Source organism: Pseudozyma hubeiensis, assembly GCF_000403515.1.
Source record: "Pseudozyma hubeiensis SY62 DNA, scaffold: PHS27, whole genome shotgun sequence".
In the NCBI taxonomy this organism is placed as follows: Eukaryota; Fungi; Basidiomycota; class Ustilaginomycetes; order Ustilaginales; family Ustilaginaceae; genus Pseudozyma; species Pseudozyma hubeiensis.
Window position 1 is genome coordinate 202,975 of NW_012133809.1, and position 24,217 is coordinate 227,191.

At 56.5% G+C, this 24,217-nt stretch overlaps 6 protein-coding genes and 1 non-coding gene across 7 annotated transcripts; 2 read left to right on the forward strand and 5 right to left on the reverse strand.

Moving 5' to 3' along the window:
• Positions 1 to 1,135: 1,135 nt before the first annotated feature.
• Positions 1,136 to 4,371, reverse strand: PHSY_002670 (hypothetical protein; the record flags this gene model as incomplete). The annotated part of the gene is made up of 3 exons (XM_012333292.1): positions 1,136 to 1,295; positions 1,910 to 2,213; positions 3,702 to 4,371. 3 exons carry the CDS (start codon positions 4,369 to 4,371, stop codon positions 1,136 to 1,138), a joined length of 1,134 nt encoding a protein of 377 aa, XP_012188682.1.
• An 896-nt stretch (positions 4,372 to 5,267) lies between these two features.
• On the reverse strand, positions 5,268 to 5,372 carry PHSY_007604. The gene has a single exon. It is a non-coding gene; the product is annotated as a tRNA-Lys (tRNA).
• Positions 5,373 to 5,605: 233 nt separating this feature from the next.
• On the reverse strand, positions 5,606 to 9,253 carry PHSY_002671 (hypothetical protein; the record flags this gene model as incomplete). Its single annotated transcript, XM_012333293.1, has 1 exon — positions 5,606 to 9,253. One exon carries the CDS (start codon positions 9,251 to 9,253, stop codon positions 5,606 to 5,608), a length of 3,648 nt encoding a protein of 1,215 aa, XP_012188683.1.
• A 183-nt stretch (positions 9,254 to 9,436) lies between these two features.
• PHSY_002672 (hypothetical protein) lies at positions 9,437 to 10,235 on the forward strand (the record flags this gene model as incomplete). The annotated part of the gene is made up of 3 exons (XM_012333294.1): positions 9,437 to 9,460; positions 9,753 to 9,919; positions 9,995 to 10,235. The coding sequence occupies 3 exons, from the start codon at positions 9,437 to 9,439 to the stop codon at positions 10,233 to 10,235; spliced, it is 432 nt and encodes a 143-aa protein (XP_012188684.1).
• Positions 10,236 to 11,536: 1,301 nt separating this feature from the next.
• PHSY_002673 (protein phosphatase) lies at positions 11,537 to 14,113 on the forward strand (the record flags this gene model as incomplete). The annotated part of the gene is made up of 1 exon (XM_012333295.1): positions 11,537 to 14,113. One exon carries the CDS (start codon positions 11,537 to 11,539, stop codon positions 14,111 to 14,113), a length of 2,577 nt encoding a protein of 858 aa, XP_012188685.1.
• Positions 14,114 to 14,519: 406 nt separating this feature from the next.
• On the reverse strand, positions 14,520 to 15,557 carry PHSY_002674 (hypothetical protein; the record flags this gene model as incomplete). The annotated part of the gene is made up of 1 exon (XM_012333296.1): positions 14,520 to 15,557. One exon carries the CDS (start codon positions 15,555 to 15,557, stop codon positions 14,520 to 14,522), a length of 1,038 nt encoding a protein of 345 aa, XP_012188686.1.
• Positions 15,558 to 20,593: 5,036 nt separating this feature from the next.
• PHSY_002675 (carbamoyl-phosphate synthase large subunit) lies at positions 20,594 to 24,160 on the reverse strand (the record flags this gene model as incomplete). Its single annotated transcript, XM_012333297.1, has 1 exon — positions 20,594 to 24,160. The coding sequence occupies one exon, from the start codon at positions 24,158 to 24,160 to the stop codon at positions 20,594 to 20,596; it is 3,567 nt and encodes a 1,188-aa protein (XP_012188687.1).
• Between the last annotated feature and the right edge of the window lie 57 nt (positions 24,161 to 24,217).

Here is a 24,217-nt window from a genome sequence, read left to right on the forward strand (position 1 = left end):
TTCTCCTACATCGCCGTTTTTATCCATCACACGCACAAAAATTCAAAAACGAACGGATTGGAGGTTTTGCGCCTTCCAGTTCTTGGGTTTCCTTTCACAGACAGCGTTGGGTTTGGTATGTGTGTGATAATCGAGTTGAGTTTGAAAAGCGGGAGAGGACAAAAGTGTTGGCTTAAGATTTTGTATCGCGATGTGATCTATCGACTTGCTGAAGGGCGGATTCGACGTTCTTGACCGGAGAATTTTTTCTGGGGACGATTGAGGATTCGATGTTCGAAGAGGTCGTCGAGTTCTTTGGCGGTGATACCGAGACGAAGTTTGGCGGAAGAGTCGGTGACGACTCCGCGGATGGGAGAGTTGACCAGGTGTCCGTCGAGGTTGTACGTCGGCGGGAGGGTGGGGTAGGAAGGGTGTGGGGAGGGAGGGGTGATGACGCGGAAACCGAGCCACCCAGAGGGAAGTTCCCAGGCGGGGAAGAGCGGGTCGATGGAGGTTGATGTGGAAAGGATCTCTTCGGTTGGGAATCCGGGAATAGGCAGGGAGACGACGACGGGAGACAGGAGGAGGAGTGAAAGGTGAAGGGTCGACGTAAAAGTTCACATTGTGCAGAGCGAGACGGAGATGGTCTGGGAGTGGGAAAGGAGGGTGGAAGGGATTGGTGGTTGAGCGAGCGAGCGACAACTTTGAAGGCAGGCTGAAGGATTGGGTGGACGAGGAGGGTCGAGGAGGTCGTGCGTGATCTCGTAAGGTCGTTCCGTTGTCCGTTATCTCTTGACAAGTAAGGTATGAACCTCACCTCTGCCCTGATGACGTTCAATCGGAACGAACAGTACCGCCACTTACGTGTCCAGTCCTTATCTGCGGACAAGATCCGACCTGCTTCGAGCAGACTCGTCCAAGCTTGAGTCTATAAAGTCCCAATCACCGGATGACGAGCTGCCAATCACAACACAGCACGACGAAGAGAGACCAGGTTAAGCTTCTGTCTCATCTGACACCCTATCTCTCCCTTTTATAGCTGCATGTGAACGGCACGTGAACACACATCGGTGCTTACTTAACACATACTATTCGCAACCTCATCAAGGAAGACAGCGGTCAAAAGGTTCAATCTCGGTCGGTTGTCGTAGAAAAACTATCGGAGCTCGAGTTGGTTGACGCCACCGGATTTCGGGGTTTTGGAGGGCGGCATGGTGTCGTGTACTGATGTGGGAACATGGACTGCGATCCGGTCGTCAGCATGGCGCGTGAGAGAGTTGGTTGGATCGTTCAGCAGGGCTCTTGACAACGCTACACTGGGGAAAGGGATTCATGGGAACGGAAAACACAACGACGCGTGTTGCAGGCAACCGCAGAGAGGCGGGGTTTCGCACACGTTGTAGCCACGGAGAAGGATGGTGCAGAAGACAGCTCATTACACTGTACTCTTTAGACGCTGTTTGCTTGCACGCGCAACCCGGCTCCGTGAGCATCGAGGGATTGTGGTCAATGGAAGATGTCATGTGACGGACATAAGAGCAGAGGTCAGAGCTTGAGCAACAATTTGCGTTGATGTTTGTCGACGACATTACACTACATTGTGTTGACTCCGACCTGCGAGAGTTAACCGGAGCCAACTGAATAGAGACATTGGAGCAGCGAAGTCGTGACCGCGATGGAAGTTTAATGGATTGACAAGGCAAGGCGCAGTGACGCAATCTACCGTTCGCACCGCTAAAGACTCGAATCATCGTATGGCCCTCAGACGAGCTAGTTATCGCGCGTATTCGATCGTAAAGCCTCTCAACCGGAGCGGATCCCAGCACTCTCACCACCACCTCGTCGGAACACACCATCCAACTGATGGTCCATCACCCTACCCTCCGTGAATCTCTCTACCCAACCCTTCTGCTCCCTATCCACTCCATACCTTGCAAACTCGTCGTTCCACTGCAAATCGTTCATCGAAGGATGCCTTACAATCCCCTTCCTGCGCTTGCCCTGTACCCTCGTGTCACCCTGAACCGCTTCGTCCGCCATCTCGCGCAACTTTCCTTCGTCGACGCTGTTGCTCTTCCGCTGACGTTCGTTCCGCTCGTTTCTCCTGGCAGCGTAGTCGTACGGGAAGACTCGACCTTTGCCACCACCAGAAGTGACGGGCTGAGCAGCTTCGGGGGCGGGTGGCGGGAGGTGCGAGTAGATGGCTGGGTGACCGGGATCGTAGAGCATGGAGCCTAGGGAAAGGGGGGAGGGAGGTTGGGGAGATTGGATTTCAAGACGCGGAATGGCGGGTGGGTGGATGCTGAGCGGGGCCAGGCGGGGAGAATGGGTACGCGGTGGGCGGTAGATTTCTCCGAGCTGGAGGGAGGAGAGCTCGTGATGGAGGGTTTCGGTGCTGTCTTTGCCTGCGAGGCCGAGTTGGTCCCAGTTCATGGGCAAGGCGAAGCAGCTGCTGGTCAAGACGAACGCTGCGAAGGTGATCTTCATTTTGATAGGAAGCTGTCTGCTGGCGAAAGGAGCCATTCGACCTCAAGACGAAAGACGTTCTTAATATACCTTTACATCGGGACAGTCTCGGTCGGGTCATATGACTCCAAGCAGTGCCACGTCTGCGCCAAGGTGTTGTGATGGCCGCAAAGCCCTCACTCGACCCCTGATGGTCACGCGATCTCGTCTGATCGTGCATTTGCCCACAAACACTTTTCGACCTGCTGCGTATAGCGAGATTCGCAACGCTTGCAAGCGCCATCCATCCCACCCCCCACGCCTCCAAACCTTACCCCGTAGAAAGCCACCTACAGCCGACCTATCCGCTCCACGTTCACCGCGGTATTGCCGCACTACGCGACATCCGACACGGCTCTCCCTTCGACGACCCTCCACCAGGTGCCAAGTTCGAGCGGAGGGCGGACCGAGACCGACCCCGAGCAAGTTCTAGCTCGCACCTCCCACACTCGGTCGCTTTGGTCAGGGATGAAGTATGGTGACGACGGAAAGCAAGGCTATGTATGAAGGAGAGGAAGAGATGAAATGAGGGAGGGGGAAGCTCGTCAATAAAGCGCGCGGTGAATCCGTGGGGTGTCATATGCACATAATCATGGGGACCCACACCTGAATGAGACGCGGAAACAATGCTTCCGCTTCAGTAGCTAGCTAAGCAGTAGCTAGCTAAGAACCTGCGGTATCCGCCTTTCTGGTTCCCACGTTCAGCAGAATCTTCCCATGCGACATCGCCCTCGGAAAGAGGGTGAGAAGGTGGTCTTTCTCAGGAACCTCGTTCTGTAATTGTCCTTAGTCGAAGGTATGTCGAGAAAATTGGGGGAAAGAAGTTCGTATTGCGAGAGACTGACGAAGCTGACAGGAGATGCGAGGCTGCAACAGCTTTGGTGAAGGCGTGTACCGGTGATGAGCAATGCGAGCAAACAAACATGACCATGCGTGTCTGCAAAATTGTCCCACGAGAGCTGCAGCACCACGACTCCCTCGAAAGCCTGACCTGTCTTACAACGACCACCACGAGCGCGCGTATCCGGGGCATCATTTCCAGAACCAGCCAACGCGCTCCTGACCGGAATGTTCCTGCGCCTGGTGGGGAGCACTGCCAGGAATCTGCTGACCGGGCATGCCGTGGTAAAAATCTGTGGAGAAGAACAAAGACCAGCGAGTCTGTCAGCATCGCCAACAAATCCAGACATGCGTCCAGGTCAAGGGGCATCACTCACGATAGCTTCCACCATGCTCTCCGTAAGATTGACTGGGATGAGCGTATCCCGGTTGCGGGTGGTAGCCACCAATCCAATCGAGCTGTTGGTGCGTAGCGTAGCCGCCTTGAGGAGCTTGCGGGTAGTGATACGGCGGAGCGAGAGCTTGGTATCCGTGATTGTAGGTGGGAGGAGGACCGGAATGATGCATGCCGACGTAAGGCTGTTCAGCAGCTGCCAGCGGTAGGGGGTGATGGTAAGGCAGCTGCAGGCCACCTGGCAAGCGTGGCTGCGCGGGAGGAGGACTCATAGGTCGAGGGCTTAATTCACGTGATGCATCCGATCTGCGTGGACTCTCCTCGGCATGACTTCCCCCACTGAAAGTAGGGGGCGGAGTCGAGCTGCTGGACGACTCGCTGCTCCAACCTTTCTTCCGTCCCTTACTCTTCTTTTTGTCGAGACCGCCTGGCTTCTGCGCGTGATTGCCGTACTGCTCGAAGCCAGGCTGAGCAACGTACTCTTCCGAGTAGTAAGGAGCGTTCTTGATTTCCTTCGATGCGCTAGACTCGAACACGGAGCTGAAGGCTTTTTTGAATGCGCCTCCGACTCCAGGCTGCGGTAAGGGTGCAGCAAGGATGCAGGTGGAGCTGCTGCAGAGAGCGAGGGTGACGAAAAGAACATTGAGCTTCATGGTGGATGAGATAGCGGCCTGCGCTGTCGATGAAGGGCAAAGAACTTGGTAGAAGATAACGAGAGCAATCTGTGCCTCGAGAGCTTTTTATGCTTGCATGTTGGTCTGCTGCCTGAGCAGAAACGATGTTGAACACCGGTAGCCATCCCAATCCGTCACATGAACGACTGATTGCCAATCTGTTGACACCCACAGCAAAAGTTGATGCCGTTGACAGCGACAGGATATCAGTGGGAGTGAAGCTGGGCCGTCATGTGTGTCCAAGCAGACACGGACAATGTTGTGGGCGCTCTGAATGGAAACAATATCCTCCTAATCATTGCAGAAACGAGTCTCGTAACGACTTGGAATGACAAAAGCGCTGTCAAAGATACTACGTCATGTCAGAAACCCGTGCGCAGTTCGTTCTAGCAGAACGAGAGTCTCGCAACAGTGATCTGTGTAAGCAGAAGTGCATGTCTGAGCATTCGCATAAACAAAGACAGACACCCCTGGCTTCTCATCATGCCGCCGGCGGACCATCGTTGCGACAACGCATCTCGTTGTCGACGCCAAATATCAACGTGCCTTGCAGCCCACACCTTTCGTTCAGAGAGGTTGGCGTTCATTCACAATGACAATCCGCCCAGTCTTGTGGGATATTAACGCAGATACACAAAGCCGAACACCAGGCCATCTTAGACGAAGGCGGGAACGGTTTTTGCAGATTATCGACAAGGAAATTCCCCACACGGGTGCACCGTCTCCCTACCTTTTCATCTCCGGTATCGCCCATTGGCAAACGATGCACCCTGGTCAAGCAATCTGCAACCTATGATATCGATCAGCAAAGACAAGCAACGTCAGACGACATAGCCAGGAGAATAAAAGATACACGCAAGACCAAAAAAAGATATCTCCCAACGTGGGGCTCGAACCCACGACATTCAGATAAACTCCGAGAAATCCTCGGAAACCCTTGTAGTAAGAGTCTGACGCTCTACCGACTGAGCTAGCCGGGATAGAATTGATTGCAGGGTTGAGCAGATGTTGCATAGATACAGGTGATTGTGCTAATGAAATGAGAAACAACTGAGAAGATTTAGAAGTGCTCGGACTGCAAAGATAGCTACAACCTGCTTCACGACGTTGGCGAACGGAGTCCTGGCAGATGCCCTTGAATTAAGATGGGAGGGTTGTGAAAACGTATGTACAGTTTGATGCATGAATACAGTGAACGCAGGAACCGCTCTTTTTACGGAATGTCGAGCTCGCCCTTGAGCTTCTTGATGAGCTTCTTCTCGTCGGTCGAGATGCCGTCCCAAAAGTGCGCCTTCAACGCGTCGATGGAGGCACGGCTGATGTGCGACACGATCACGTCGTTCTCCTCAAAGTGGCGCCCGAACATCTTGGCCGACTCGTGCACCGCGTGCTCAATCTTAACCGCCACACCACCACCGACGTCCTTCTTGAGCACCACGTCGCGCTCCTTGTGGTTGATCTGGAGCGACGTCACCTTGCCCAGGTGCACCACCGTCTTCTTGCGTGTCGTCGCGTCCGTCTTGACAACGCAGAGAGGCGTGCCTACGCGCAGCGAACCGTCGATGATATCGCATCCGAGGATGATGGGGTCGCGCTTGGCGAAGCATGCGATCGTCTTGAGTCGACAGGGCCAGACGGCGGTTCCCGAAGCCTCCTTCTTCTTGCCGTCCATGACCTCCTTGTGGTACTTGGTGAAGTCGTTCTCGAGGTGGTAGATGATCTTGGCAGTGAAGATCTTGATGCCGAGCTCCTCGGCCAGCTTCTCGGCTTCCTTGTCGACGGGTACGTCGAACGCCAGGATGACCGCCAGCTCCTTGGCCTTTTCAAGCATGGTCGAACATCGCACCACATCCTTCTTGAAGACGGGACCGATGTTGATGCCGTTGACAGGGATCTTGCTGACGCGCAAGAACTCGAGCAACGCCTCGAGCGAGCCGAGCGTCGACGCCTGCACGCAAACACCGCGTCCGGACGTGTCGATGGAGTTCATGAGCGAGCTGAGATCGCTCATCACCTCGTCCTTGAGATCCTCCTCGTCGTCGTCGGGGCCGACGACCAGCAGTCGCGAACCAGCGATCGCCTTCTCGAGATCGGGCGCCGCGATCTTGACACCGAGCGCCGCCTTGACCATCTTGTGGTGGACGTAGGCACCCTTGACACGCATCTCTTTCAGCGGCTGGGGCGTGAGCAACGCTCGCACCTGCGTAACGATGGGACCGTTGAGACCGCAGACGACGATACGGTCGCCCTCGTGCATCACACCGTTGGAGAGCACGACGTCAATGGTAGTGCCGAGACCTTCGATCACCTTGACCTCGAGCACAGTACACTCGAGCTCGGAGAGGTACATGAGCTTCTCGCTCATACGCGTCTGGGTGAGCTCGACGATGAGACGCAGCATGTCCGGGATACCTTCTCCCGTGTGCGCCGAGGTGGGCACCAGACTGACGTTTCGGCCCATGTTCTTGTTGTCGTAGTAGAGAACGGCGTTGAGACCCTGCTCGGCGAACTGGACAAGGACCTGGTTGGTTCGCTCCTCAAACTCGTTCTGGGTGGCACGCTGCTGCTTGGCCAAACTGTCACGGAAGCCGCCGTTGGGAGTAGCTTCCCAGCCGTACAAACGGTCGATCTTGTTGAGGGCGACGATGAAGGGCGTTTTCTTGTCCCTGAGCAAACGAATCGACTCAAGAGTTTGCGGCTCGAGACCGTGCATGATATCGACGACGAGGATGGCAATGTTGCAAAGCGACGAGCCTCGAGTTCGCAGGTTGGTGAACGACTCGTGTCCTGGGGTGTCGATGACGAGGAGACCAGGCACTTTGTATTCGAAGGGCGAATCCTTGTCCAGAACAGCAGTCTTGGACTGGAGTACCTCGGTGGGAAAGTAGGTGGCGCCGATCTGCTGGGTGATACCACCAGCCTCGCCTTCCTGAACGTTGGTCTGTCGGATCTTGTCGAGGAGCTTGGTCTTACCTGTGTCGACGTGTCCCAGGATACAGCAAATGGGCGAGCGGAGGTCGTCGCGGCTTCGTGCAGCCATGGCCTGCTCGGTGCGCTCCTTTCTACGCTCAGCAGCAGCAGCCTTCTTCTCGGCGGCCTGACGCTGAGCCGAGGTGAGGCCGTCGTCGTCAGAGTCGTCGTCGGAGTCTGATTCCGAATCGTCGTCAGAGTCGTCATCACTGTCAGACTCGTCTTCGTCTTCCTCGTCATCGTCTTGCTCGGCGTCCTTCTCGGCTGCAGCTGCGTGTTTGCCGTTGGCCTTGGCAGGCGCCGTTGCGTCCTTGGAGGCGGGAGAGGCAGCCTTGTCGTCGTCAGACTCGGCATCCCAACTGTCCTTGACATCCTCGCCGTCGGACTCGGCATCCCAACTGTCCTTGATATCTTCGTCCTCGTCGGCGGCAGGCTCGTCAGCCTTGACAGCGTCCGCATCCATCTCAGTTGCAGCGGGCTCGGCAGGCTGGTCTTGCTCCTTGTCTTCGGCGTCCTTGGAGTCGGCGGCAACAGGCTCGGGAATGGTGAGACCGCCGTCGCGCTTCTGGGGACCCTTCTTCTTTCGGTTGTCGACGAGGGCGCGCTTCTTGGCGCCGGGCTTGGATGCGCCAGCGTCGCGGTTCTCGAGGCCTTCGACCTTGATGTGACCGGCTTGGATCATGGCCTGCATCCTGGCTTCAGCGGCAGCCTTCTCCGCCTTCTGCTTGGGAGTCATGAACTTGCCCTCCTTCTTGAGCTGCTCGATCCTGGCCTTTTCCTTTTCCTTTTTGGCCTTTTTAGCGGCTTCCTTGCGCTCCTCCTCTTCCTGTTCGAGGCGTTCGCGCTCCTCTTCGGCGCGGATGGCTTCGAGTCGGGCTTGCTCTGCTTCCTCCTCGGCCTTCTTCTGCGCCGCAATGCGGGCCTGTAGGGCGGCGAGCTGCGGATTCATCTTTTTGGGTGCAGCAGAAGGTGCTGGTGTAGCTGCAGGTGCAGGCTCGGCAGCCTTTGCGCCCTTCTTCTTCTTCTTCTTGTCAGATGCCGAGGTGGGGGCGGCAGGAGCTGCAGCTCCGTCGTCATCCTTGGAGACGTCGGCGGCATCGTCATCGTTGGCATCGTCGTCGGCCGCGTCCGTCTTTGAGGTTTGTGGACCTGCAGCAGCCTTCTTGGCAGCTGCCTGAGCCTTCTTCTTGGCCTTCTCTTTTTCCTTTTTGAGCTTCTCCTTCTCCTTCTTGGTGAGAATACGAGGCGCACCATCGTCGTTTACATCGTCGGCTCCTGCGGCAGCATCGTCATCCTGAGCGTCTTGTTGCTGCAGCTTTTGCGCGCCGCCCTTCTTCTTTGGCTTATCGTCGGGGAATTCGTCGTCGAGCAAGTCGTCGACGGTGCCCTGAATAGGCGCTTTGCTGGCCAGATCCTGCTCTGCATCTGCATCGGCCTCCGCTGAAGGAGCGGCAGCGTTGCCGCTGACGTCTTCGCCAAACTCGTCAAAGTCGAAATCGTCGTTCTTCTTTTTCTTCTTCTTGTCCTTCTTACTCTTCTTGCCTGCGGTTTTGATGGCACCCATCAAGCCGTAATTGTCGTCGTCATCATCGTCGGCAGCGGCGGGTGTTGGGGCTGGATCGGGTTTGGAGGTAGCCTTGTTGCCATTGGCAGACTTTTTGGCGTCCTTCTTGGAAGCTGCTGCCGCTGGTGCTTCGGCATCTTGCTCTTGGTCATCGTCGTCATCATCTGGGCCGTCGTCGAGTGACATGGCAGCAAACAGGTTCTTTGGCTTTTGTGCGGGGACGTCGTCATCGATGTCGTTATTGTTGTTGTTGTTGTCGATGGACTCGCCGGCTTCGTCCCAGAAGTCGTCGGCACCGCCCTTCTTGGCACCCTTCTTCTTTCCCATTGTGATGTGAAGACGTTGGAGGGGCGATAGGTTCTGGCTTCACCGAGTCGGAGACGGGTGAGAAGGTAGAGCTCTGGCGTCTGCAGTGGCAAGTGCTTTGACGCCGCCGGAAATGAACTGATCCTGAGCTGTGTAGAGAGGCGAGACCTGTTGATGTTTGTGATCGTGTGTTGAGGTCGAGCGATGGTGGGACCGGCGAGGAAGGCGGTGAGAGTCTTGTGCAGCTCAGATCGCTCAGTCAACTCACTCGATTTGTTCGCGCCTGTGAAGCAAGACTAAACCAAAGAGACGTGCAACTCAGCCAGCCAGAAAAATGATTTGTGCATTGCTGAGCCTCTCAGGAAGAAAGGAACCATGGATTTGCGGAAAGAACATCGGTGCAGGGCTAAATTACTGCCTCGTTTTCAAAGACGCTCTGCAGGCTCCTCTTTCATTTTTTTGTTACTTGCTCGAATTTCTCCACACTTTTTTTTCTTGAATTTTTTTGGAAGGTTTGTAGCATCGGCAAAGCTCTGGTGCAGCTGCCGTCCCTGCCATCATCGACCCTGACCACCGACCATCGCTCATTCTTCTTCAAAGTCTCATACGACCTCTTTCTAAGATGTCGACAAAAGCATCTTCTTCCAGCGACATGCTGCCAGCAAAGCCGACCAGCACCACCACCGTGTAAGTAGCCGATCGGTGCCGACGTTGCTGCCCGCGTACTTGATTGACTGACACCCTCGTCACTCTGTTCTGCAGCACAATCGCAGGAAAGCAGAAGACGACACCGTGGGAGAAGAAGATGGAGCAACGCAGGAAGCAAGAGTCGATCAAGCAAAGGGAACGTGAGATGAAGGCCGAGAAGGAATCCGAGGCCGAACGAAAGAAGCAGATCACTCGCGACAGGAAGCAGATGGCCGAGGAAAAGGCTCGACTCGAGATCATGGCACAAAAGGTGAGCTGGAACAACAGCATCGACATTCGCTTTGAGGAGCTTTGAATCGCAAGTGCAAGGCATGCTGACAATGTTGTCTCCTAACCTCTTGATTCTTCGTCATATCCATTCAGATGAGCGCAAAGCGGCTCGCACGCAAGAAGCGCCGTATGGGTATCACCAAGAAGGTTTCTCACGCATGAGGCATACAGTGTGCCTCGATCGGCTCGTATCGTTGCAGTCCTCTCCCTTGTCCATTTGTATTTGTACCAAGCATGCACCTCGTCTAGCCGGAATCGTCGCAATTCATATACGTTGCGCACAACTTCGGACGAAAGTCTCAAGACACAGGCTGTCTCCCTCGTCAACCTGAGGCCTCCTCTGCGTTATCGCATGCACCTCCAAGAGCCAGCTTTCCCAATCCGAGCAGCTGATGACCTGGTCCAACAAAGGATAACGTCGTGGTAATGACTGCATTCAGGGTTCTTGTTCGGTCCGATTTCTTTCGCGCGAGAAAAGGTGAGCAATCTGGCAGTACCCAAATCATCCTCGTCTCTCTTTGCGTGCTTCTGACGGTACAATGCTCAGCTTCGAAACTTGCTGTATGTGCCTGAGTGAGGCAATCATCAGGCACTGCCAAACATTTGCATTCTTTCACGAGAGGGACGGCGTGTCTTGACAGGATGATCCGAAAAGCTGAGCTGCGCCAAAACGCGTGGGATGCGCAGCTGGCTCGTGTGTGTGTTGCGTGTGTTGCATGCGTTGCGTGTGGCAGAGTGGGCGTATACTAGCGTGCGCAGTTTGGCGGGCCCAAGCTTCTCTTTTTCCAATTTTTCCAGAGAGAGACAAGCTTCAACACAGCTCAGCGCGACACTCTTGAGATGTCGGAAGCGCAGCCGCGAGAGTACTCTGTTGCGTTCCCTTTCATTATTTGACATGTTGCGCATCTTCACTTCAACCTAAATGTCACATCCCTCATCACCATCACCTCATCACCTTTCAACACCGTCACGATATCCTCACTTTCACCATAGCCTGGTGAAAAAACACCTTACGCATACCAGCGACTTGCATTGACGTCAAAGCCGCAACTTGCTCCTCGTAAGTCGATTTTGGCCCAACCGCACTTCCGAATCTCAGCCTGCGCAGCAAAGTGACGAACCATCTTCCTTCTCTACAGCTATACCATCCTAGTAGATTTGCATTCCTCCTCTTCTTTATCCTCGGCCAATCGTTCGTCACCATAATTTCCCTCTATTCAACCCTCACCAAAAGCCCAAGCGACACTCTCGAGTCTCCTTTTCAACATGGCTTCCTCCACCACCATCGCTCGATCTCCCGCACACCATCACAAGCCCTCGGCAAACATGCACAATCCTTCCGCTTCTGCTGCCCAGCAGAATAATGCTGGGCTCAGGCCACCTTCAGCAGGCGCACCTCCTCGAACCCCTAGTCAAACCTCATCCCATCGCAGCAATAGAGCTCACGCACCGGCCGTCGCCGCCGCTGCCGCCGCCCCACCCAGCGTCAAATCATCCTTCGCGTCATCCGAACCACCTCTTGTCATCGACGGTCCCGGCGGCAGGATCGCCTGCGTTGCTGACGTGCGCGGCAACCTCTCCCTTTTCAACCAGATCGCCGCAGAGACGCGCGCTCAGGCCATCATTCACACGGGTGACTTTGGTTTCTACGACAATGCCAGTCTGGATCGTATTAGCGACCGTACCCTCCGCCACCTCGTCCAGTACTCGACCCTCATTGACCCCGCCCTTCGCGCCCGACTCCTTGCCGCCGACCCGCCTCGCGGTCCCGCTGCCACCGAAAAGGGTACTTCCGCCGCCGCCATGCGCCAGCATATTGCTCAGCAGCACAACGGCCTGCCTCTCTCTGAGTTCTCCGACCTACTCACCGGAAAGATCAAGCTGCAGGTGCCCGTCTTCACCGTCTGGGGTGCTTGCGAAGACGTCGCGATCCTCGAGCGCTTCCGCACCGGCGAATACCAGGTCAACAACCTTCACGTGCTTGACGAGGCCACCACAAAGTCCATCGAGGTCGGCGGCATCCGTCTGCGTCTCTTTGGTCTCGGTGGTGCTCTCGTCCTTCACAAGCTCTTCGACAATGGCGAAGGCGCCGCGACCATCGCCGGTGGTCAGGGAACCATGTGGACCACTGCCCTTCAGATTGGCGAGCTCGTCGACACTGCCCAAAAGACCTTTGACCCCACCGAGACTCGTCTGCTCATCACTCACGCCTCTCCTGGTCGCGAAGGTCTCCTAGCCCAGCTCGCCTTGGCGCTCAAAGCCGATCTCACTGTCAGTGCCGGCCTCCACTTCCGATACGGTGTCTCGTACAACGAGTTCAGCGTGCAGCACGACGCAGAGAACTACAGGAACAAGCTCCAGCATGCCAAGCACGCCTTTGGTGAGATTTGGGATACCGTTAAGACGCAGGTGGACGCCGTGATCGACGACAACCAGAGGATGTTGCTCAACAATGCCTTGGCTGTAGCCAACCGTGTTGCGCCCACTGCCACTGCCACGGGCGCAGCGAGCGAGGAGCCGGCCTGGAAGAATACCTGGAACTGGAACCTGCCAGATGCTGCGTATGGTAACGTCGTCTTGAGCATTAGGGACGGCAGGGTCAGTGCAGAGACCAAGTCGCAGGGGTTCAACTTTGCCTATCGTAGGAGCGGTCAGCCCATGAGTGCCGTCACTCCTACTGCTGCGCCCGGCTCGGTTGCGATTCCGGCTGCAACCCCTGTTGCTCCAGCTGCCAAGGGTCCTCAAGCAACCGCTCCATCCTCAGCTGCCCCCGCTGCAGCTGCGCAGAGGAACAATGTTACTCCAGCCTCCGTTCCCACTGCTCCCGCCAAGGCAACCAACACTCGATCCATCGAGCCTACCAACGGTGCTGCTGCTGCTTCCACTGCCTCCAGCGCCGCTCCTACTCCTGCTAGCAAAGCTACTGCCACCGCCGCCGTCACCACCACCACTGCCGCCGCCGCTGCACCATCGTCCACCAAACCCACCAAAGAAAAGAAAGAGCGTCCCACACGCACCGAACGAGGCCACGAATCCGTCGCTTCGCGATCCGACCTGGACGGTGGCCTCACCTCCGGCACCGACGGACGCAAATCCCCCTCGTCCTCCTCCGCCCCACGCAAGCCACGCAATCCTTTCACGCTCTACGTCTCGCAACTCAAGGAGGCACTGCCTGTCACGGAGGAAGAGCTGCGCACGTACTTTGGCCCTGCTGCCGGAGGGATCGCGGGCATCAAGCTGGTGTTTGACAAGCCGCATCGTCGAGGCCCGTCGAGTGGGAAGGAGGATGCGGGCGAGGTGCAGAGGAGGCAGAGGCCGTTTGCGTACGTCGAGTTCAAGGACGAGGCGGCGATGCAGGCTGGGTTGGGTAGACAGGGTGAGGTGTTGAAGGGCGATATTCGACCGGCGTTGGAGCAGGCGGATAGCAACAAGCAGCAGGGAGAGGCGGAGAAGGCCGAGAGAGTTGAGAAGAGGGAGAGGGTCAAGAAGGTGGATACGGACAAGGAGGAGGATACGGGAAAGAGTGGCGATGAAAAGGCCAAGGGAAGGCAGAGGAAGGAGAGGGGCAACGGGAAGGAAAAGGGGGAGAAGGCGGACAAGGCGACCGACAAAGCTGCTCCCACCAGCGTGGCCGGTGTAGAGAGCAGCACTGCGGAAACCGCCGTTAGCGGTGCCCCCGCCTCCAGCCACAACAAGAACAAGAAGAAGAATAACAGCAAGGACAAGCGCGACAAGCGCGACAAGCCGGACAAGGCTGACAAGGCAGCCACCGTCGCCCCCTCCACCGCTGCCGCTGGTGGGGAGAAGAAGGAGACACCACCCGAAGCCGCTGCTCCAAGCGCAACCCCCGCTCCCGCTCCCGCTGCTCCTGCACCCGCCGCTAATGCAGCAGACACCGCTTGAAGTGGTACTCCCTCCATTTCCCCCTTTGCATTGCATCTCAAAACATGCCCTGGCGTAACCCGCTTCGCATGAAAAAAAAACATTTCTCAAATCTCATTCACATCTGCGTGTGACTGCGCGGCTCACAAGTGCACAATTGCAGGCATGCGGACATCAAGCTGAGGCGTCGAGACAATCGTTCAAGTCGATATCAAGTTACCTGTTGAGCGATATGGATTAGGAAGTAAACACGTCTGTGGTGGTGAAGTACAAAATTGATACGGTCGGACTGGATGAGGGACCGGGTGTATATTAGGGACGGACGAACGGCGCAGCGTTTGAAACGCAAAACTTGAGCACAATCCATTGCATGTGGGAAGCAGATAGACAAGAACAAGATGCTGACGTTGGAGGGACGACGCTCTTGCTAGCGCGACATGTGGTCGTACTCGGGACGGTGACCATTCAAATGCGGCTTGTGGTCAGCCCTCGCGGATCCGCCTGCGCCGGCAGCACCTGTCGAGCGCGAGTGTCCGCCTAGCTGAGCTCGGAGTCGATCCACTTCGGCCGCCAACTCGTTCTTCTCGTCTGCGAGCTGCGCAATGTGCTCCACGGCCTTGCTGAGGATCTCCCACTTGGACGTCTTGGGTCCCTTGTCGACGGGAAGCTGATCGCGCAGATCGTCAAAGAGCTCCTTCATCTCCTTGCGACGCTTGCGTTCCGCCAACTTGTGACTGACACGGAGTTCTGGCGATCGGCTGTAGGGCTTATTGTCCTTGTCTACAAGGAGATGCTTCGAAGCTCCCAGACTGCTCGCCGAGCCACGTCGCGACTCGGACAGCAGTCCGCCGCCTTCGATCATATGGCCGCCTCCCTCGCCATCAGGTGCACTGAGATGAGGTACGCGTGGATGAGCTTGCTTGTCCTCCATCCGATACTCCGGGTTGGGTGGTGGAGGATAGCTGCCGAATTGATAGTTGGACTGAATCTGACCGTGGCGAGAACCTTCGGATGCATCGTGGTGGGATGCGTGCGGTGGCAGACTCGACGCAACACCCGAGCTCGAGGCGTGGTGATCGTCGCCATTGTGCGAATGTACGTGAGGTGCTGGACTGTTGTTTTGACTCATGAAGCGCGAGGAGTGCAAAGCCGAGTGGCCTGGACTCGCGAATGGGCTGCCGTGGCCGGAGGGTACGGTGGGCTCGATCTGAATACTGCGACGCCTCGGCGCATCAAAGAGGCTTGGGCTTGCGAGCGACGAGCCGGAGCTGCCGCCGTGGGAGAAATTGGCGCTGGCCGAAGCTGCTAGCGAGGCATGCAGACTGGGATCGGTGGAGCCTCTGCGACCGGCATTGTAGTGATAACCGTGACGATCGGCTGAGGGCTCGAGTGGTGGCAGCGGATTGAGATGGTGAGGCAAGTGCGGGTGTTGACGCGAGCTGGGATAGTGATTTGCCGCCATCATGTTCCGCTGATCAACTGGAATCCTGACCTTGCAGTGTTTCGGGACGGGTTCTGCTTTGGCGCGCTAGCCTACGTGACCGACAAGGCCAATGAGGAGAGGGTACGTAGGAATGCGAAGCACGAGGCAAGTGTTGGGTGATCCGAGATCAGCTCAGTGGCGTCGTGCGAAAGTGATGCAACGAGCGCTGGCAACGGCACTGAAAGCTAGGCTAGCTAGGTCACCTGTTGCTGACACGCTCGAGAGACCGGTGGCGAATGTACCGACTGGATGAGCGACTTGCAGGAACAGAATTTCCGGGGAGCTCGACTGGGGAAGGCCGGAGGCGTGTCAGAGAACTCTCAAAATCCTGATGGCGGATGCAACGATTCGATTGCCGGAGAAGCTCGTCCGTCGTGACGTCAACGTCGTGTGATTCGAGGTTGGACGGATGAAAGTTGTGACGCCACGTTATGCGCCGCTAAAGCTTGCGAAGGCGGGATCGCCGATATATGGGAAGCTCGATAAATGCTACGCTCACGACGCCACAATCACGAGGCAATGAGAAGTGAATGCGCAAGTAGGCGACTCCGAGGCGAAGAAAGTTGGGATCGCGCTGGATCGATGAGGCGGGCAGATGGACGTGGTAGACCAATGATGAGACCGTGGAGACGACGTTGGAGGCGTCAGATCACCGAGACCGCTTTGTGCAAGAGGAGCGTTGGTGAGATGGTTGTCGGAGGAGAGTGAGATGGAGTAGAAAAGTGGACCAGCAATCTCCGCGCGGATCAGAGAAGAAGGATGATGGTGCTGAGGAGAGATCGTGGCCGGGGTGCGCGAAAGGAAGCAGGCGAGGCGGCTGGCTGGGTCGCAGGTCAGAAGGCGGCGTGGACACGAGGACAAGAACGAGGTGCGAGATGAAGGAAGCGTGGCTCAGCTCGTGGGAGAAAGTTAGCGAGCGAGTGTCTTGGCAGGAGGAATGCCGTGGCAGAGTCGCAGCTCAAGTGCAGAGCCGGAGGCTCGAGCTCGGCATTCACGAGTCGGATTTTTTTTTATTTTAAATCATAGCTAGAGCTCACATGCCACGACAAAAGCAGGTTGAGCCCAGCCTAGGGAAGGGCGGAGAAAAGGGCGGTGCAGCTAAGCGACGATGCTGCGGGTGGAAACAGATGACAGCTTGAGGGGGGGCGCTGCAAGGTCAGTGTGCAGTAAGTCAATCTTGCTCTTGCCGTGCGCCTCTCAAGAGCTGGTCCGCCTCGCTATATCCGTATATCCGATCCATGGACTCGCCCATTTTCTAGTATAATACTTTCGTTACGCACATACGCACTCTTCGGCTGCAGAGGAACCACGCCGAAGCCGCCCAGCTGGGCTTCGATGCATACCTTTCTCCTGTCACCAATGTACCGCCGTTCAGCTGCAGAGAAATTAGTTGAAAAAATATTTACTTGCTTTTCTTTTCTTTCCCGAAATTAGACGTTTCTTTTGATGCTTTCACCGGTTACGGTCTTGGCCACTGAGTTTGGTTATCTTGGCCTGACTCAGCCGCAACATCACTGGTTACGGGAATGAGCTGGTCGAGAACTGCCCTGAGAGTCTCACCAAGAGGCGGCGTAGTGGGTTGCAATGTGAATTTCATGAAAAAAGTGGCAAGACAGCGTGCCTCCGCGGGCCGACGGCCAATTTTGGACGTAGTGGAGGAGCTGGGAAAGCTGGGCCGAAGAGCACGACCGCGTGCTCGCCGAGCTTGCTTTATGCGTTTGGATGCATCGGTCGCGGGTAGTGTGCCTCCGCCCACAGCAAAGGAGTGTGGCGAGGGTGACGGCCGCCAAGGACGGCAGATTGACCGGCCTGAATCTCCGTCAAGCGAGCGAGCCTAGCCTAAGCTAGCCAAGCGCATGCACAACCATGCCGTAACATACATTCAACCCGATGTGAGTTATAGGGAGTGGTACAGTGCACGCTAAGGCTAGCACACGACGCTGGGATGCAAACGAGACAAGGCAAAGACAAGATTGCCACGCTAAGCGACTTTTGCTTTGTTTCTACTTTTACGGACGCTACGGCCGAAGGCTGGCCAAAAAGACCTCGTCTTGCAGCTGATCGGTTTCGAAAGTACCGTCTCCTTGCGCCATCAGTCAGCTGCCGTACTGCAGCACTTCTACATTGCTTCGGTTCGATGCTTGGTCTCACCGATCGGCGCTTTGATCCGAGGACCGGTTCATCCTTTGTTGCCTGTGCTTCCGATTCAAAGGCGCCACGATACCGCCAACCAAGGTTCAACGAGCCCTCGAAATCACCTCTGTCAACGTGCAATGGGTAGGACCACACTAAGATCAAATGATTTACGACAAGATGAAAACGATGACATGTGTGAGCTGACCGAAATTCGGACAAGCCGAAGTTATTAATAAGCTCATCGGACACCGCGACAGGACTGACTCGCCTGTTGACACCTCATGCGTTCGCTCTACGTTCGACACAGCACCGCAGCCCGTCGGATGAACGGTTGCCGATGAAAATGTTTTGCAATGGCTGCAAGACCACGATGCCGAAACCCGGATTTGCATCTGTCCTTGTACTGTATGGCGGTCCTTACCTTTTGACGACGCTACAGGCGATCATCGTTGATGCATCTCGGCGTCAGTGCTTTGCCGGGCGGACATTGAAAGCGACAAGGGGATCAAATGACACGGCTTCTGTTTGTTCCGAACCACTGTCACTTTGAGGATCCAGATCAACGTGCCGCCATAGCGAGTGGTCTCGTCGACATCTCACGCGGCTCTTCCACGCCCTTTGCTACCCATGTCGATCCGTGGGAATGCTTGATCCTCTCCGCTTCTTGCTCGGGATCCAGAGCCGGTGCAGCTCCGAATGCGATTTGCTCAAGGTTAGCTGCTGGTACCACAAGGGAGCACGAGGTCAACAACTGAGATTAAATTCCTCAAGCAGGGATCCTTTTCTTTCTTTTTTTTTAAAGAAAATCCGGCGGTCAAGCAGCCGCACCCGGCTGAATTTTTTCACTTTGAATTTCAGCTGAAGAGATAGACGAGCTGGCTGCTCGACTGCGTCACCCTTTTGGCTTGCTCATGCAGCATATGGCATCCACGAGCGCCACTCTCTCTCTCCATTCCTATGATTTTGCTTTACTGCATGCTCTCCCACGTTGCGTCTCCCACGTTTGGCAGCTCTCTGGACACCAAATATCGTCGTCTAGAACAGTGTCACGAAATAGCAGCTCAGGTTGCAATCTCTCCTTCCTTGCAGAACTCGATGCCTGCCATGAGGCTCGACGGCATCCTAAAAGCAGTTGCCAAGCACGTCGTGATCCATAACAACGACGTTGGCAGGTCCATCGAAGGCCGAGAATCTCATTTCCGTAACAGTGAAGTTAGCTCCGTCTCGCTTGCCTTGCAACTGGAAAGCGAGCATGCAGCCGCAGCACGAACCCTTGGCGCGAGGCCCCAAACCAGCCTAGCTGCCGCGTCGCCGCGGAGTTAACAGCATTACTGACTGCACGCACGGAGCGAGGGTGTTGGACGCTCGCTTGGCGGTGTTGAGCGGTATCCTTACAGGCAATGTTAGACCTCTACCCGAAATTCCATCTCTCGGCGCCTTGCCGATCTCTCGATTTTTACAAGCGATTCGACAAATTCTGGCAGCTGAAAGACGAAGAAGGCCTCGTGTCTCGCCTCTGCTGGAATGTGGCGTCTCTATTGACATCAACGAAGACCAGAAAAAAAAGCTCAGAGATGCGTTGATGCCGCGGAAATATACGCGAGTCTCTCCTCGCGTAGGTCAACTCGCGGCCGCCAAACACCAAGCTGTGCCAGCTGACCGGATCTGGCGTTCCGCTGACTCGCCTACACTAGCACGAGCACGCGATCTCGGTATACTGACTTGATAATGAGATCCATTTCCGCAGGAAGACGTCTCGTCGCCGCAAGGTCTGCTACAGGAATGCCAAGAACCGGAGCGGCACCGGGAGTTCGCTGTCGCATAGCGCCATCGTGCTGCGAGGTGCCGAGGGGTGTCAACGGGCCGAAAAGTTCCTGCATTTCCGCTTGCCATCCTACTGCAGGACCCACAGAGTGGATGCGCAAGGAGTTGTTGGCCTTGCTCATCGGTCCAACTGAAAACTTGTGCGAGCTCTCGTGCGCATGGGCGGAGACCGGTCAATTTCTGATGAACACCGCGGAAATCCCGAGACACATCTGCAGACTTGCTCCAATCGAAACGAAGGTGCTTCGCTGCCTCTGCAGACTTCTTTCGTTCTTGGCAGCTCGATGTCTCAGGATGTGTGAGAAAAGGTCCAGGACGAGAACGTGATTGGGCAGTAGCTAGCGTTACCTCTTTTGCCACCTGCGTTGTGGAACAGAACAGGCATGCGGTCTCGCCGCCCTCTGCAACAGGCTGATACCAGACGAAGATCGCTCTGAGACAGTTTGTGATTGTCTCGAATGACTTCGTACTGTCCATCAGCCTCCCAGAGAAGAAGTGAGCGAAGCATTCTCGCCAGGCAAGACACTAGACTTTCAATCCGTTCAACGTCGGTCGATTCTCGCATTTTGCCGCAGCACCCTCCCAAACAATTCGCCGAGAAACTCTCCGCCGGCAGCAGACAGACACACTCGAAGCTGTTTTCCGAATACCGCGCGTCTCCAAATGCCAAGAACAACTTTGTTGCCGAAAAACCCCCAAGGTCTAGCCCGCGAGAGGATGAAAATGTCTCACGACGGCCCGGGATCAATGAGATCTCGTCCGGTGTCTTTCCCAGCTATACAGTGGAGATGATTGCAGAAAAGGTATCGATGAGCGTGTGCAGGATTTTCGGGTTTGCTCCGGAGTGAGATGCGCAGCGAGATCTGATTCGATCGATCGAGAGCCGATCTCTCGACCCCGATCCTTGTGTCGACATCATTTCTCGAACTAGCTACTTGAGTCGTCGACTCGCATCAACAGCATCGACACAAACCCACGCTGCAAACCACTCGACTATCTCGGGATCCATTCTATTTTGTCATTTCACTGATCACAAAAGAACCTTACATTCGTTGTCTTTACTTGTGCGCTGCCTGCGCCTCCTCCTTGACAAAGTACTTCCAGGGCTTGACCTCGCTCGGGATCTTCCCCTCCTCGTAGCCCCTCAGACAGCCGTGTGGCATCCTAGCCGCCAGCGCATCCACGAACAGCTCCGCGCTCCTAGCCTCGTTCAACAGCGGGATGCCGAAATCCACCGCGTTGCGCCTAGCCACGTAGTCCTGATCCAGCAGATCGCGGCCGCGGAACTTGGCGAGGTTGACGACAAAGTTGATCTCGTGCTCGTCAAAGACCTCGCGGAGTTTGCGCTTGTCCTTGACGGGGAAGCGAATGCGTTTTGCGCGCACATCCTCGAGCGAGTTGATGAAGGTCTCGACCTCGGGGTCGGAGCAGTACAGCTTGAAGCCTAGGTCAAAGAGCTTCTTGGCGATACGGGCGAATTGAGGCTTGGTGACGTCGCCACCCATAAGAACTCCCGTGTTGGCTTGCGGAACGCGGAATGCCGTCTGACTGGCAATGCTCGCCCAGGCGGCTTCGTACAGATCCTTGCCGAAACTCGCCACCTCACCCGTAGACGCCATCTCGACGCCCAAGTACGGGTCCGCACCCGCCAACCTAGTCCACGAAAATTGCGGCACCTTGATCGCCACGTAGTCCCTCTCTTGCGCCATCAGATCCACCGGCTCCGGCACATCCTTACCCACGATCGCGTTGGTCGCAATGTCGATAAAGTTGACGCCCAAGACCTTCGATACGAAGGGGAACGATCGGGAGGCACGCAGGTTGCATTCGATCACCTTGAGGGCCGCCTCGGTCTCACCCGACTCAGTGGGCTTGCGGATGATCTGCATGTTGAACGGACCAGAGATGTTGAACGCCTTTGCGACCTTTTGTGCGATCACTTTGAGACGCGAGAGATCGTTGGGATCCAGCGAGAAGGGCGGGAGCACCAGCGTTGCGTCTCCGGAGTGGACACCTGCGTTCTCGACGTGTTCGGAAACGGCGTGGACGAGGAGTTCGCCCTTGTAAGCGACGGCGTCGACGTCGATCTCCTGCGCATTATCGATGAATTTCGTGATGACGACGGGGTAGTCGGTGTTGACCTCGGCTGCAGCAGTCAGGTGGTGCTCGAGGGTGGATTCGTCCCAGATCACGTTCATCGCTGCTCCGGAGAGCACGTAAGAAGGTCGTACGAGAACGGGGTACGACACCTTGGCAGCGAACTCCTTTGCCTTCTCCACCGACGTCGCCTCGGTCCACTCGGGCTGGTCGATACCGACGTTGTCCAAGATCTGCGAGAACTTGTGCCTGTCCTCAGCAGAGTCGATCATCAATGGGTCGGTTCCGAGAACATTGACACCAGTGTCCTTGAGTCGCAAGGCGATGTTCTGTGGCAACTGTCCACCGACACTGACAACCACACCAGTGGCGCCCTCGAGCTCGTAAATGTCCATGACACGCTCGAAGCCGAGCTCCTCAAAGTAGAGTCGGTCGGCCTCGTCGAAGTCGGTCGAGACGGTCTCGGGGTTGTAGTTGATCATGATGGTCTTGTGACCCATGCCACGCACCTTTCGGGCGCAGGTGACGGCGCACCAATCAAACTCGACCGAGCTTCCGATACGGTACACACCGGAACCGAGCACCATGGTACCGTCGTTGTCGAACTCAACGTCGTGGGTGGTGGCGTTGTAGGTGGTGTAGAGGTAGTTGGTCTGAGCAGGGTACTCGGCGGCGACCGTGTCGATACGCTTGACGAAGGGGGTGAGACCGAACGCCTTGCGGTGAGCGCGAACCTCGTGCTCCTTCGAGTTGGTGAGCTTGGCGATCTGTCGGTCAGAGAAACCACGCTGCTTGGCGAGCTTCATGAGCTCCTTGTCGACGGCGGAGAGCGAGCCGAGCTTCTCGAGCTGGCGGTTGATGGTGACGATGTTGTCGAGCTTGTAGAGGAAGAACCTGTCGATCTTGGTCAGCTCGTGGAGCTTCTCGACGTCGTAGTTCTTGACGAGCATGGCGTAGGCGATGGCAAACAGACGCGTGTCGGTGGGCACAGCGAGGGCTTGGTCGAGATCCTCGGGCACGATGTAGGCGTCGAAGCCGTCGTAGGCAGGGGCAACCTGTCGGATGGCCTTTTGGAGCGATTCCTCAAAGGTTCGGCCGACGGACATGACCTCACCGACCGACTTCATGGCGGATCCGATCTCACGGTTGACGTGCTGAAACTTGCTCAAGTCCCACTTGGGGATCTTGGTGACAATGTAGTCGAGTGCAGGCTCGAAGCAGGCGGTAGTGCTCTTCGTGACGTAGTTGGGCAGCTCGGGGAGGGTGTATCCGAGAGCGAGCTTGGCGGCGGTGTAGGCGAGCGGGTATCCGGTTGCCTTGGAGGCGAGAGCCGAGGAACGCGACAGACGAGGGTTGACCTCTATGACACGGTACTCACGGCTGTCGGGGCTGAGTGCGTACTGGATGTTGCACTCTCCGACGATACCGAGATGACGAATGACCTTGAGGGCGGCGGAACGGAGCATGTGGTAGTTGTCGTCCGACATGGTCTGGGAGGGAGCGACGACGATAGAATCACCGGTGTGAACGCCCAACGGGTCAAAGTTCTCCATGTTGCAGCAGATGATGGCGTTGTCCTCCTGGTCACGCAGCACCTCGTACTCGGACTCCTTCCAGCCCTTGAGCGACTTCTCGACCAGGATCTGAGGGCTGAGCGAGAGCGAACGGGCGGAAAGGTCACGCAGCTCGTCCTCGTTGTCAGCGAAACCGGATCCGAGACCACCGAGGGCGTAGGCGGCACGAACGATGACCGGGTAGCCGATCTCGGCAGCGGCCTTGAGCGCCTGAGGCACGGTGGAGACGGCTTCGGACTTGGCGACGGGGATGTTGATCTGGTCGAGGGCTTGCACGAAGAGGTCACGGTCCTCGCACATTCGGAGGACATCGACCTGGGAGCCGAGCACCTTGATGCCGAGACGGTCAAAGACGCCCATCTCGTCGAGCTTGACACCGACGTTGAGGGCACTCTGACCGCCGAAGGTGAGGAGGACACCATCGGGACGTTCCTTTTCGAGGACGTAGGCTACGTATTCGGGAGAGATGGGGAGGAAGTAGATCTGGTCTGCAAGCTGATGCGAGGTCTGGATGGTTGCGATGTTGGGGTTGACGAGGATGGTCTCGATACCGGATTCTTTGAGCGCCTTGATGGCCTGCGAGCCCGAGTAGTCAAACTCACCGGCCTGGCCGATGGATAGACCGCCGGAGCCGACGAGGACAACCTTCTTGACGTCGGAGCGCTCGACCTTGGGGAGGTACTTGCTCCATTTCTGGAGACCTGTCGCAGCTGGCTCGATGTCCTTGACAGCAGCGCCGGCCACGCGGGTGGAAGCGGGAGCCTTGAGGAGCGCAGAGGTGGAGAAGCGGGAGCGGAAGAGCTGGCTACCGGTTGTCGCGAGGCTGTTGGACTTCAACGAGGCGGTCGCCGACTTTGTGTGGAGAGTGCGAGCTGCGATGGGGAGCTGCGAGGTGGAAGCGACCTGCGAGGCCGAGTTGGCGCCTCGAGAGACGGCTCGGATGCTTCGATACATGATCGGAGAAGTAGCGTCGAGGGACGACGACGACGACGAACAAAAGTTCGAGGAGAA